This window comes from Malania oleifera, chromosome 10, assembly GCF_029873635.1.
Source record: "Malania oleifera isolate guangnan ecotype guangnan chromosome 10, ASM2987363v1, whole genome shotgun sequence".
Classification (NCBI taxonomy): Eukaryota; Viridiplantae; Streptophyta; class Magnoliopsida; order Santalales; family Ximeniaceae; genus Malania; species Malania oleifera.
The window spans coordinates 45,200,146-45,215,358 of NC_080426.1; the positions used below are offsets into that span (position 1 = coordinate 45,200,146).

General features: G+C 37.4%; 1 protein-coding gene across 5 annotated transcripts in view; it reads left to right on the plus strand.

The window, feature by feature from the left end:
• Positions 1-15,213, plus strand: part of LOC131166858 (ascorbate transporter, chloroplastic) — a 36,803-nt gene that overhangs the window by 5,539 nt on the left and 16,051 nt on the right. For 3 of the 5 annotated variants that reach the window (XM_058125462.1, XM_058125465.1, XM_058125464.1), the window contains exons 2-5: positions 6,929-7,533; positions 7,907-8,014; positions 8,283-8,438; positions 11,722-11,937. In XM_058125462.1, coding sequence (XP_057981445.1) covers positions 6,929-7,533; positions 7,907-8,014; positions 8,283-8,438; positions 11,722-11,937 — 1,085 coding nt within the window. Of the gene's footprint in view, positions 1-6,928; positions 7,534-7,575; positions 7,758-7,906; positions 8,015-8,282; positions 8,439-11,721; positions 11,938-15,213 lie in introns of those variants that run through there. The other 2 variants (XM_058125463.1, XM_058125466.1) reach the window with 2 other exon arrangements.

Consider the following 15,213-nt stretch of genomic DNA (forward strand, 5'->3'; position numbering starts at 1 on the left):
TCCCGCACAAAATGATCCTAATACTGTAGAGTTGGATGATAGCACTAAGAGCAACATGGCATAACAGACAATTGATAATTCCCAGACAGAGGAATCTATCATAGAGGGGTGCACTGAAGCACCACAGACTCCAACTCCAACCTCAAATCCAGTACTAAGGAGGTCTTCCCAATCTCATATGCCGAATAGGAGATATTTGGATTACTTGTTACTAATTGATGCAGGTGAACAAGAGTGCAATGATGAAGCATGTCAAGCGGAAGAGGCTAGCAAGTGGGAACTTGTCATGAAAGATGAGATGAAACTCTCACCGAAAACAAGACTTGGGAGCTAGTTAGGTTACCCAAGGGAAAAGAAGCTCTTCAGAACAAATGGGTATACCGCATAAAAGAAGAGCATGATGGTTCGAGAAGATACAAAGCAAGACTCATGGTCAAAGGTTTCCAACAGATAGGAGGCATTGACTACTCATAAATCTTCTCACCGGTTATGAAACACACGACCATTCGATTGATTTTGAGCATTGTTGCAGCAGAGAATCTACACCTCGAGCAGTTAGATGTAAAAACTGCTTTCCACCATAGTGATCTAGAGGAGGAGATATACATGCAACAACCTGAAGGTTTTGCAGAGAAAGACAAAGAAAAACTTGTTGGCAAGTTAAATAAGAGTCTGTATGGTTTGAAACAGGCTCCAAGGTAGTGGTATAAGAAATTTGACGGCTTCATGCAAAAGAATGACTACCGCAAGTGCAATGCTGATCATTGTTGCTATTTGAAGAAGTATAAATCAAGTTACATAATTCTTTTGCTTTATGTTGATGACATGCTAGTTGCAGGACCAGATATGGACGAGATCATAAAATTGAAAAAAGCAGTTGTCCACTGAATTTGAAATGAAAGACTTGGGTTCAGCAAAGTAGATGCTTGGGATGAGAATCACTAGAGATAGAAAGGAGGGAACCATGCAGTTGTCTCAAGTCAAGTACATTAGGCGGATTCTCAGAAGGTTCAACATGAGTGATGCTAAGGCAGTTAGCACACCATTAGCCGGCCATTTCAAATTATCAATGACTCAGTATTCAGAGTTAGAGGAAGAGAAGAAAAAAATGGACAATATCCCATATGCTTTAGCTGTAGGAAGTTTGATGTACGCCATTGTTTGCACGAGACTAGATCTCAGTCATGCTGTGGGAACCGTCAGCAAATTCATGTTGAATCCAAGAAAAATCCATTGGGTAGCGATCAAATGGATATTAAGATATCTCCGAGGTACAATTAACAAATGTTTATACTTTGGCAAAAGTGATCTGACATTGCAAGGATATGTAGATGCAAACTTTGCCGGCGAGATAGATTACCGAAGAAGCACTACTGTGTCTTCACAATAGGTGCTATTGCAGTTATTTGGGTATCAAAAATACAGAAGATCGTTGCATTATCTACTGCAGAGGCATAGTATGTAGCCATGACAGAAGCCAACAAAGATATGATTTGGCTATAGAGTTTGTTGACCGAGTTGGGTTTCAAGCAGGCGAAGAGTTTTTTTGCATAGTGACAATTAGAGCGCCATACACTTGGCGAGGAATTCAGCATTCCACTCAAAGACCAAGCACATCGGACTCTGCTATCACTTCATCAAAACTTCTCTAGATGAAGGGGTGTCAGTAGTTGAGAATATCCTTGGCAGCAAAAATCTGGCAGACATGTTGACAAAGACAGTGACTACAAAGAAACTGGAGCAATGCTCAGATTCAGTGGATCTAGACTAGAAGATATCACTGCACGAGTACCCCAGCAAGGGGGTGCGGTTGCCCAGAGACTAGGGCGAGGACATAGTGTTGCAGCACTAGAGCAGCTGACACTTGGTTGCCCCCACATGTTTGGAGGGGGTGATTTGTTGGGCCACACGTGGTTGCAATGAATGAGAAGATTGTATCTTCCAAGTAAATGCTACGCATGCTTAATGAATGAGAGGATTGCATCTTTCAAGTAAATGCTACACATGCTCAATGAATGCGAAGATTGTATCTTCCAAGTAAATGCTATGCATGCTCGATGAATGAGAAGATTGTATCTTCCAAGTAAATGCTACACATGCTCTTGGCTCAAGTAAATGCTATGCATGTTACGCTATCTCCATGGCTCCTCTCTCCCCTTATAAAATGGGTTATGTGTTGTAGAGGAATTTGTACAAGTGTAATCGGTGGTGTAAGCAAGTGAGCTGTGTGTTGTAAACGGTGATTGAGAGGTAGAGAGGTTGAGTTAAGAGTTGAGTTTGAGTGTGTTACTCCCCTTCCACTGTATTTCCTATTGAGATAGTGAAACTCCCTCTCTCTTGTGGACGTAGGTCGAGTTTGGCTGAACCACGTAACTCCAGTGTTCCTTGTGAGGTGTTTATTGTGATTGCTTGCTTGTGTTTGTGTTCCGGACCATCCCCAATCCCTAATAAGTGGCATAAGAGCCGACGGTTCGTAACTCTGGGTGAGCAACACTATAAAAAGAAAAAAAAAATCGAGATGTGAAGCTAATTCTCCTGAACTGCTAATAGTTGGAGGACCAAGTGTGTGATTGAGGCCAATAAGGATCATCTAGGTTTGGAAGATGGATCTGAATAAAGTCAAGACGTGGGAGGTTGGATTGTTTTGGAGGCACGTGGAATGCAATCCGAGACATGTAAGGCGCAGTGGTAATGCCCACTTGAGCAACTGTTGGAGAATTGGGCTTACTCCCATAAGGGAGGTGGTTTCCGTTCAAGGAGGAGCAGTTGGAATTCACAAGTGAGGGGGAAATTGTTGAGAATTCCACTTGTGGGTTTGTCCCACATTGGAAAATTTGAGTGGATGATGAGTGCTTATATACATGGTTGGGCCTAAGACCCAATAGACTTAAGCTTTTGGGTCAAGTTGTTGCTCACCTATGTGTGTCAAGACTACCCATGGATTCCTCTAGCGTTACCACATGGGTTGGCTTTGTATTCCAATTTAGCATTCAATTTGGCCACCATAGGTTGTTTCTTACTCTTATAGGACTAGGTCACCGCCAAGAAACACAAGTACCTGGCTTACCACTTACATGTTGTAATCTTTTTGTCATATTTTTCTTTTCTTTTCTTTGCTCTTTCTTCCACTTTTGACCTCTCTTTACTACAAGCAAGGCATTCAATTTCTTTCCTTGAATGAGACTTGCTTCTTGATTTATCACAGTTTCCAATGCCAGTGCTTTTGCTTCTTCCCCATATTTTTCGTGACAAGAGATTCTGGCAGAGTGGATGAATAAGCTTCTTTTTACCAAACCCTTTGCTCATAGACACAAGAGACCAAGTTTGTCATGGAAACTCTATCTAATAAATAATTGAGAAGCCATAAAGAACCGAAGAAGAGCTTGCAGTTTTTCTCCTTGTATCTTCATTCAATAAGCTGCTTTTACCAAACTCATTGGCACAAGAGGCTGAGTTTGTGATGGAAACTCTAAATGTTTCTCAACTGTCTAGTAAAGAACCGAGAAGCTTCTTTATCATGTACAATTTATTTCATAGAGGCCAATTGTTCATTCAAATTATGTAATAAGAGTTCTATCCATGTATTTCAAATTTATAAGCTTATCATGTACAATTTCTTTCCCCTATGTTTCTAGCATAAAGCGCAACCAACTTTGTCCAAAGTGAGGTGCATCAAATTCATAGTTATGGACATTATCATCAACCCATTGCCTAATATCACCACACTTGTCTCTTTAAAAATTTTTAATCTTCCTTAGTTTTATCCTTTGGCTGACTTGCAAAAATAGGAGCATGATCTTTTTTGCAATGAAGAAGGTCTTCCATTTTTGCTTTTCGAATGTGATAATTATTCATTCAAACTAATTTTTCTACTAGTGCTCACCTCCACAGCTACACTCTAACCAAGCTCTGAGACCATTGTTAGGGAAGAAAGTATGGAGGTAATGGCCAAAAGAAGATAGACCAAGATAATCCTTCCCCTAGTTCTAATTAACACTAAGTAGAATAATCAATTACTGAAAAACTAGAAGTAGACAGCAGTCAACAGCACAAATCAGGCCCACGCATACAAAGAGGACACCGAGATTTACATGGAAAACCCCTCGATGTGAAGTAAAAATCCACAAGACCAAACTTGATTTCCAGCCATCCACTATATAAAAATAGTAGGTTACAATAAGTTTTCTCTAGTTCAACTAGGGTATTATCTTGGACTATTGTTTTTTGGCTAATACCTCCATACCTCCTTTCCCTAACAAAAGCGCCCAAAGGAGAAGAAGATTGTAGGCTGTAAATGAGTCTTTAGAAGAAAGGATGGAATCCCAGGTACAGAGGATGCTCAATAGGGCTGCAAACGAGTTGAGTTGAGCCAAGCTATGGCGAGCTCGAGCTCAAGTTTGGCTCGTTTATTTATAAGCGAGCTTGAGCCGAGCTCAAGCTCGACTCGAGCTTAAAGTTTTCTATTCGAGCTCAGTTCATTTAGCATATATATAACTTGAGATCAACTCAAGCTCGACCTGATCTCAACTCAACTAAAGCTTAAATGAGCCAAGCTCGAGCTTAAGCTTGAGCTTAATTAAAGCTCGTTTTGAACTAATAAATGAACCAAGCCACTAAGCTAATTAAATATATAATTTGAGAAAAATATGCTTTACAGTAAAAAATTTAAAATCAAATATTTAATGAGATTAATATCGAGTTAGTTCACAAGTTACCAACGAACTAGTAAACGTGCTGATAAAGGAGCCAGCTCACGAGCTAATAAATGAGCTGGCTTGCGAGCCTAACATGCCGAGCATGAACCAGCTTGATCTCAACTCATTTAGTTGACGAGCTCAAAATTTGAGCTCAAGCTCGTCTCATTTAACTTAATTAACGAGTTCAAGCGAGCCATTATCGAGTCGAGCATCGAGTAGCTCACGAGCGGTTCAGCTCATTTGCAACCCTAATGCTTAATAAGTGGACAATGGCAACAATCAAAGTTGAAGGTACATAGACTTGAATGCTGTTCTATTTGTTGCTACAAAGAATTTGGAGTTGGAGAATTAGAGGAGCAGATTCATATGCAACAATCTGAGGCTTTTGTAGAAAATGGTAAGGAACACCATATTTGTTTTCTAAAGAAATGATTGTAATTGTTTAAATAGTCTCCTCAATAGAAGTACAATCAATTCGACTCCTTTGTGGTTAGTCACGAAACTCATGACTACTCTAGAAATTTGCATGATAGCTGTGATGGTTTATTCATCTTTCTTTTGTTATACGTGGTTGATATTTGATTGCAACCAAGAATATGTTTAAGATCTATTGGTTAAAAGTTGAGTTTAATGGTGGGTTTGAGGTTAAAGATTTGGGTGCAATAAAGAAAATTCTTGATATGGAGATCCATAGAGACTGAAGAGTTGTATTTGACATAAATGAAGCAAATTGAGAATGTCTTAGAAGGCTTTGGCATGAAAAATGTTAAGTGCATAGGTACTTCAGTTTTAGCACACTTCAGACTGAGCAATTGAGTTTCAATCACTTATTGTTTGTGTTGAAGCTTGATATACATTGTAGACCCACAACCTAGTAGCTTAAGCTTTTAGGTAAAGTGGTAATATAACATGGTATCAGAGCAGGCTACCAGAAGGCCTTGGGTTCTAGTTTTTGTTGCCCGTATTTATTGTGTGATGTTTAAAATTTTATTATATTCCCTATAATGGGTGTTATCTATTGTGTGTGTATCTCTCGCCATGTTGTTGCACATGTGGGGGAGTGTTAAAGCTTGATATACATTGTTGGACCACAACCTAAGAACTTAAGCTTTCAGGTAAAGTGGTAATCTAATAGTTTGATCAACTTGCTTATCTCAACTTTTGGAAAATTCAAGTTTGTTGTTTGTGGTCTCTTCTGCTCCAACATTTTCAAACTTGACGTCAAATTTTCTCCTTGGGAAATTGATATAATATAGGAACCGAAGCTGGATCTAATTCTTGACATTTTGGGTTTTTGGATAATTTGGAATTTTGGATATTCTGTGAATTTTAATCATTTTAAGGGTTTTGATGTTTGAGCTACTTTTTCGGTTATTTTGATATTTTAGTTATTTTGGAGTTATTATGTTATTCTTTTTTTGGCTATTTTAACTTTAGGGTTTCTTATTTGCCTATGTATATAGGCTTATCAGCTTATGCATGTAATGAAGTGGATTTGAATGAGTAATTAAGAATTTTAGCCCTAATCTCTTGTCAGTCCTACTCTTTTCATGATCACTTCTTCTTACCATCACTTCAGTCTCTTCCCTCTCTTCATATTTCTTCCCTTTTCTTCTCTCGCATACTTCCTCCTTCCTTTTCTATTCTCCTCCTTTTTCTCTACCTTCTCTCTTCTCCTTCTTCTTCTTATCCTCTTGATTTTTTTTTTTTTGAAAAAACAAAAATTGAAATAGGAAAATGCTGTAAGCTTGTCTATAGTTGTGAGCGTGCCAACAATATGATGACTATAGATATGGGACTTGGGAATCATCCTCTGCCTTGCAATTATTTTTTAAGTGTGATGATTTTGAGGTGAAATGCAAATCCACAAATTTTAAAATTTATATTTGGAGATAATCTGATAAGTGGAAAAGATAAGTGGAACAATTTGGGAAATGTTTCTGGTTCATCATGAATGTCACGTTTGAACTTATATAAACTATAGCAACATTTTGAACATTTTCAGGTGGTCTGAAATTATAAATTCTGCATATTTGAGTTATAAAATCAATTTAAGTATAATCCCTTGGGGCAAAGTTGTGAAACTATTGAATTATTAATTTATGAACAAGGGATGATTCATCGCATTTATTGACATATTAAATGCTTGAAGTATATAGTTCTCCTACACTGAATAGTCGGTTCTCTCTGTATTTTAGTACAATGTATCTAAAAACTTTGTGATATGGCAGGAAAAGGATCTCAAACAGGAAAAGCCATTGCATGTTACAGACAAGAGTGCTTGGTTACTGCTCTTGCGCGATCTGGGCATGGCAAAATGTTCTACAGAAATACATATGTTTTAAAGGAAAGTCGTTCTATGTCTAGATATTCATATTGCCCGTTTCTTCGCATTATTGACCCTTCAGGTGGGAAGACTCTGAAACCGATAGCACGTGGTCAGGGGGAGAATTTTCTTTCATTTCCCCAGCAATTTAAGGGGAAGTTTCAGAGCATCTGCCCTAGGAAAAAAACAAATGGAATATGTGAATGCTGTGTTTCTCCAGATATCCATTATCATACTTCGGTTCAAACTCGAACTGTGAATAAGCTTGGTATCAACACTGACCAATGTCTGCAGCCTGAGCGTGTTAAGATAAGGACTCGTGTTGACTATAAATCTGAAGACTATGATGTAACAGAAGTTGACCCATCAAAATCCTCAGAGGGACTCGGTGAAGTTGTTTTAGTAGAAGGTAGTTTGCAGAAAGCGTCTCCTTGGTGGGAGCAGTTTCCGAAGCGCTGGGTGATTGTACTCCTTTGTTTTACAGCATTTCTCTTATGCAATATGGACCGCGTGAGTTGTCCTCTGCTTTTATATACCATGTGTTGTAAACTTGACTGTGAAGTGCTTTGAATTCAACATACTTCTATTCTATGTTGCATAATTGTTGCTGGCAGTTTTACCTTTCATTATGAGCTGTTGATATTCAAGTAGCTGTGAGGTGCTCCAGGCTACATTGAGCAATTCAAAGTCAAGATAGAATATCTCTATTTGCGGACTAACCCAAATTTTTCATTGTAGGTGAATTTGGCATTCTAATAATTTTCAATATACTAAGTCTATCTTCAACTTTATCCAATATGCACCTCACACGCTGAACATCCAAAAATCATGATCAATTCTGTCTAGTCTCTGGGTGTTAGCTAACTCGAATATTTTGTTTTAGGTGAATATGAGTATTGCAATACTTCCAATGTCGAAGCAGTTTAACTGGAACAGTGCAACAGTTGGCCTTATTCAATCTTCTTTTTTCTGGGGCTATTTACTTACTCAGGTAAGAATCAAATGCTCACAATATTTTAGCATTACAAAAGATGGATTCAAGGTTTTTTCTTGAATCTCCAGACAACTAGACAATTGTGTTGAGTGCAGTTGGTCAGGTTTCTACAATTGACCTATATGCTTTGGCAGGATGTGATTTTATCTATTCCTCTTAGCATTGCCATTGATTTTTGCTTAACATAACAACTTTTTTTTCCCCCTGGGTAGTCAAAAGTTGCTTCTTACCCACTCTTTCTAACTGAATTTTCATTATAATACAGATTCTTGGAGGCATATGGGCAGATAAAGTTGGTGGAAAGCTTGTACTTGGTTTTGGTGTAGTCTGGTGGTCGATTGCAACAGTTTTGACACCTATTGCTGCAGGGGTTGGGCTTCCTTTCTTACTTGTCATGCGTGCTTTTATGGGGATTGGTGAGGTTGGTCTCTTCTTGTGTTCCCTTTTGCATTTGTTATGGCTTAGTTCAATGTAATATTTTCCCCAAGGTATCTTTTTTAAATATAATCCATCTTGGAAAGGCAGTGCCAAGTCACCAATTGACCTAAAAGCTTAAGTTATTAGGTTGTGGGTTAATAATGTATTGATATTTTAACACTGCTGGCCTGTGCCCTTTAATAGCACTTGTAGGGGTACAGAAACAACAAATGGATCTATCAGAGGGAATAAGATCATTTAGCAAACAGACACCATGCTTTATGCTTTCATAAAATTAAAGATAATTAAACTGTAATATAACTTTGTTTGTAGGCTAAATAAAAATATATAGATGGAAATCAGAAGCCCGCCTGTGAATCATGACACAGTTTCTATCCTAAAGTCGATTCAGCCTCCCTGCTGAAAGTTCCAACAGTTGTATCATTTTCAAGATAAAACCCAAATCCTCTCGGCATTATCCCACTTTTTGTGCTTGTCCACAGGGAGATCGCTCAAATTGCCCATAATCTGTTAAATATGAAGAGTATATAAAACTAAATATGTAGAAGTATACCATAACTCACAAGAACCTTATATAGCATCAAACATTAGGGAGTTACAGCAGTATGAAAATATCAGAAAAAATTAAATGATTCAAATCTTCAAGCAACCAGATAAATTGGTAAAAATTTAACTATGTAACATATTTTTCACATAAAAACTCTAGCTATCTAGTGTGCAAGGATGGGGTTTCTGAAATTACTGAAGCGGCATGCATGTACGACTAGTGTATGTGCAAATCTATTAAATAACTTTAATATAAAATCCAAAAATTCATGTATTTACTTGTGCATTGTCCATGAGGGACATCTAGTACATGGCCATAAAATTGGCAAGAGGAATATAAAATGTTAAGTATTGATTAAATATAAAACTACGACTAACCAATTGTTTAAATAACCATGCTGTGGTATTATACAGAGACAAATTGTGAATTGTGGGGGTCAATTGCCCTACTTCATGGATGAGATGTGAAAATTTGATGCCTTTTGATTAAGAGGAAAAGACATTTAGGGTATTTGCAGTTTGGCTAATAAACGGAACCTCTGATGCTGATAAATCAACCTATGTGAAGATACTAGGATTTTGGTTTGATGGGTAATAGCTTGACTGCTTATAACAGAATTAGTATTCCTCCCCTTCTATGGTGTTTGTGTGAATGTCACTGACTGCAACAAAAAGCAGATCCATAGCCTTATTGGGTGTTGTTTTTAGTTGCAATACACACATGATGAAATCCATCATATTCAGATGTGTATGGTGTAAACATGCCAACTTGGGAGAACTTCGTCTGAAACTGGAACTTTTCATTGTGACAGGTTTGGATAGACTCACATCAAAGAAATTTGGTTCAAGAATTTACCTGGGTTTTCTTTTATTCTTTAATCCACCACCCCCTCCCCCTTTTTAGGTTCGTTCTTTTGCCTTGGTCCACCACAACCTGGGAGTGCACCCTTATCAGTGTGCTTCAGTTATCGTATTCTAGAGGTTAATCACTATGACCTTGATGTGCCAGACACCTTCTTGCACCAGAATTTAGTCTTGAGGGGGTGAAATCAGTTGTCATACTAACATGCTTCAGCCATCTTTCCATAAATAAGACTTCTATTGCTTTCACTCGTCTATTTATCTTATCTTACACACACACACACACACACTGTTGTTGCCATTAACATTGTGAGATATCTATATATTCTGTTTTGAAATCTGTTTATAAAAATTATTTTTGTTGAATCAGTTTTCCCAACAATGTTTAGCAGTAGGTATTCCTTGAGAAATACTTGACACTGTGTTGTTCAAGGGATCTCTTGCAGCAGGTCTTGAATGGTGCCTATTTTACCAATATTGTCCAGTTAGTGTTGAACTCTAGCATGTTCAACTATTTAGTTTAGTGTCGCACAGATCAGTCTATTGCTTATTTTTATGTTTGTTTCTATTTTCGGTTTTGGACATAATAATTTTTTAGAATTTATACTAATGATAGTTGCCAACTATAATGCGAATCCACACTGAATTTATGGAAGTATAATTGGCATATATCATCTACCATATTTGGTCATAACTTATGGGTCAAATAAGTAGCCTAAGATCATATGCAAGGCTAAGCATAGAATTTATGCTAAAAATCTCATACGGGGATTGATGATGATTCTCTTTTTCAAATACTATTTTGTTAATATCAGATTTGAGAACACTTGCCCGGAAGCACACAGCACATTCCAAGGGACTGTATTTGCAAAACTCAATAAGTTACTGCATCAATGACTAAACTACGACCCTTAGCCAGGTTGGTCGTAATGAGAGACCATGATTGCCTTCCATGAGCAGCCATCCTAATTTTAACAACACAAAATGATCAAATAGTTGCTAAATGATACATTAATGTAATTGCAACATGGACTAAAAAGGAAATGTTGAGGACTTCTATATTCCCAAATACTCTTCTTTGTACACATTATTCCTTGAAGTCACCATCAAACAAATCCTGTTTCTATCTTGTAATGTGTTAAACTGATGATCTTTCCTGGAATTTTTTCGTTATTTTTCGGATGGCATACTCACTGATCAACCACATACAAAGACCACTGTCAAACATACATTGGCAATCCTAATCAATTGACAATAAACACAAGAAGGCTAATTCTTGTCTTATGTCCCCTAACTGAATTTGGAGAAGCTGTCAGTTTCATTTTAATTGATATGTGATCAAATCATCATACCTAACACACTGACTTTTTAAACTCAACAGACAAGTCTGATGGTGTATGTGACAATGTTACTTGTAAATCAGACCTGTGCCCTTGCATATGTGCACAGGGCAAACACATGCTGATACTACACTACATTGTAGTTATGATATGTTCTTCTGCTTATTTAGGTGTCTATTCATTTTTCATAAAAAATTGCTCAGTTAGATTTAGAAGCGATCATTCTTATGCCAGAGAATTTGTGCAAACAATCTAACAAGAAGAAAAGGAGAAGGCAGAAAAGTAAATGACTTGAAACATCATGGTAACATCATTCAAAAGAGATAGGAAATACTGTAATTGATTTTCATATATTATTTTTGACAGATTCTATATTGCTTCTGCGACTCTTATATTCTTTGTTTGTTCAACTCTTTATAAATTGATAAGCACATTATTATCTGCACAAGTTGTATTTTATTGAAGTGTCATAGCTCATCAATACGGATTCTCATTGCTTAAATATTGTTTACTTGTCAGGGTGTTGCCATGCCTGCTATGAATAACATAATCTCTAAGTGGATTCCTGTGTCAGAGAGAAGCAGATCTCTTGCATTAGTTTACAGCGGCATGTATCTTGGCTCTGTCACAGGGTTGGCTTTCTCTCCCATTCTAATCCACAACTTCGGATGGCCATCTGTATTCTACTCATTTGGATCCCTTGGGAGTATTTGGTTTGCATTATGGCTGAGCAAAGTAAGTTCTCGTTTTTGGCACCTCGAATGCGTTGGTTTTTTAGTGCCACATGGTGGGGAGATTTTTTTTAAGCCTTTAGTTTGAAGATATATAAGGAGCTTCCCTCACCATTGGTAGATACACCTCCCATTTTTGTAGAGTTACAAGTAGTATTTGTACTCTAGGGTATTTATAATTACTATTGGTAATTTGAAATTTGCCCAAGTTGTAATTTTCTGGAAATAGTGGATTGATTGTCGGCGCCCGAGAACGTAGGTAATTCTTTACCAAACGTCGTAAATTCTTGTGTTGTTTTTATTGCTGTCTTTGATTATTAGTTTCTACATTGCTTTTGTTTGGTTATATATTCAATAGCAATAGTTGTAGTACTGATGTTTGGCATACGTGGGGTGCTCGGCACAACAATCGGTATCAGAGTTGGGTTGAATAGTGCTGATATGAATATATTTCTATATTAGGATCCTTGATTCCAATTTTTTATGCTTAGAAAGACCCTGTCTAAGCGAATGCTCAGAGACCATTGCGGTTCACTCACTCCTTGGAAGTTGACCTGGTCAAAGTGGGATTTCATAGGATATATGGAGTAGACACGGTTGGGATAAGTGTGGGGTACTCTTCATCCTGGGCCTTCTGTTCTATTGGTTTGCTATTGGATATATAGTTTTGGAAGATGGCAGAAATTATGCTTGCAGCAGTAGAAGAAACTCTGTCCACACGAACTCCAACCCCAACAGCTTCGTCGTCATCTTCAAAGACGATAGCTAATGCTCAGTTTGAGGTGGAGAAATTTGATGGTACCAATAATTGTGGTATGTGACAATGTGAGGTGATGGACATCCTGTACCAACAGAAATTAGATGTTGCTTGGTGATAAACCAGAGGACATGGACGACAAAGATTGGGAAAAAATCAATTGTCAGGCATGTGGTACAATTTGTTTGTATCTCGCCAAAAATTAGAAATATTGTGTTATGAGGGCTACATCTGCAAAGAAATTGTGGAAGACATTGGAAGGTACATTTATGACCAAGAGTCTGGAAAATCGGCTCTATTTGAAAAAGAAATTGTTATGTTTCGAGTATCAACCAGGTCTTTCTATAAATGCTTTCAATAAAATTTTGGTTGATTTGTTGAATTTAGATGAAAAGGTCAAAAATGAGGATAAGGCCTTGTTGTTACTGAATTCTCTCCTTGATGATTATGAACATCTCACCACCAATTTATTGTATGGGAAGGATAAAGTTACTTTTGATGTTGTTTGTACTGTATTGATTAATACTGAATGTAGAAAGAAGGGTCAGAGAGTCCATAAGGAAACAATAGCAGAAGCACTGACAATAAGGGGACGTCCTCAAAGTCGTAAACCTGGAAGTAGGAGTAAATCTCGGGGGAGACTTGCTAAAGATGAATGCACTTTTTGTCATGAGAAAGGATATTGGAAGAAAGATTGCCCTAAATTGTAGCAAAAGAATAAGGGCAAAGTACCTTCTAATGCCTATATAGCCAAGCGTGATGGAAGTGAGTCTGATTTTTCTCTTATTGGAACATCTTCGACACATTACTGTGGTAAGTGAATTTTGGATTCTGGTTGTTTCTATCACATATGTCCCAATAGGGAATGGTTTTCTAATTTTGAAAAATTAGATGGTGGGGTTGTTTTTATGGAAAATGAAATTAACCTGTAAAGCAATTGGAATAGGTTCAATATAGTTGAAATATCAAGATGAAACTGTTAAAACCTTGACCGATGTTGGATATGTTCCAAGCCTAAAGAAAAATCTGATCTCATTGGGTGCCTTAGAATCTAAAAGGTTCACTATTACTTTGAAAGATGAAACCTTAAAGGTTAAATCAGGTGCGCTTGTGATGATGAAAGGTATTAGGAAAAAAAATTTGTATTATTTTCAAGGTGGTACAGTTATTGGCTCAGCAACTGTTGTTTTTAAGAAAGATGCAGGTTCAGATACAATTAGGTTATGGCATATGTGATTGGCACATGCGAGTGAAAAAACTTTGCACTAATTGGTTAAGTAAGGCTTGTTGAAGGGTGCAAAGGTATGTAAGCTTGAATTTTTTGAACATTGTATTCTGGGAAAATAGGCAAAAATGAAATTTGGCACTACAACCCACCGGATTGAAGGTGTTTTAGACTACATCCACACAAATGTATGGGGGCTTACCAAAACTTCTTCATTGGGTGGTATGCATTATTTTGTCACTTTTGTTGATGATTTTTCCAGAAGAGTTTGGGTGTATGCTATGGAAAAAAAATAAAAATGAAGTGTGATATTTTCCTTTAGTGTGAAAAAATGGTTGAAATTGAAACTGGTAGAAAGATCTAACAGCTCATATCAGATAATGGTGGTGAATACATGAGTGATCCGTTTATGAAGGTATGTCAAGATGAAGGTATTGCTTGACACTTTACAGTTAGAAATACACCACAATAGAATAGGGTGGCAGAACGCATGAATCGGACTTTGCTGGAGAAAGTTCGATGTATGTTGTCTAATGTTGGGTTAGACAAAAGGTCTTGGGCTGAGGCTGTTAGATGTGCAAGTCATCTCATCAACCATCTACCGTCATTTGTGATTAGGGAAAAAACACCTTATGATGTATGGTCTGGAAAACATGCTAATGATTATGATTCTTTACATGTAATGGTAGTGTTGCTTATTATCATGTTAAAGAATCTAAGTTGGATCTAAGTAGTCAAGAAAGCAATATTCTTATGGATTAGTGCAGGAGTCAAAGCATACTGTCTTTGGTGCATAGAGACGAAAAAAATGAATCTAAGTAGGGATGTGACTTTTGATGAACTTGCGATGATAAAGAAAACAGTACGTAAGGAGTCACCAGTTGAAGAAAAGACCAGTGGTACTCAACAACAGGTGGAGGTTGAGACAATTTTGGGAGACTCAGTGAGAAATGAGGCTACACAATGTAACTCTCTAGTTACAATGGAAAACAGTATATAAGAAGAGGAGATTTCAATTCAAGAATCTCCACAACAACAAGAATCAATTGCTTCTTAGAGGCCAAGAAGAGAAGTTCGAAAACCTACTCGGTATGCTGACATGGTGGCCTATACACTTCCAGTTGTAGATGATCATGTTGCTTGCACTTTCAAGGAAGCAGTGAGGAATTCTGAATTAGACAAATGGAAAAGAGCGATGAATGAAGAAATGCAGTCTCTTCATTAGAATTAGATTTGGGAGCTAGTCTAATTGCGCAAAGGTAAGAAAGCAATTGGTTGCAAATGAGTTTATGCAAAGA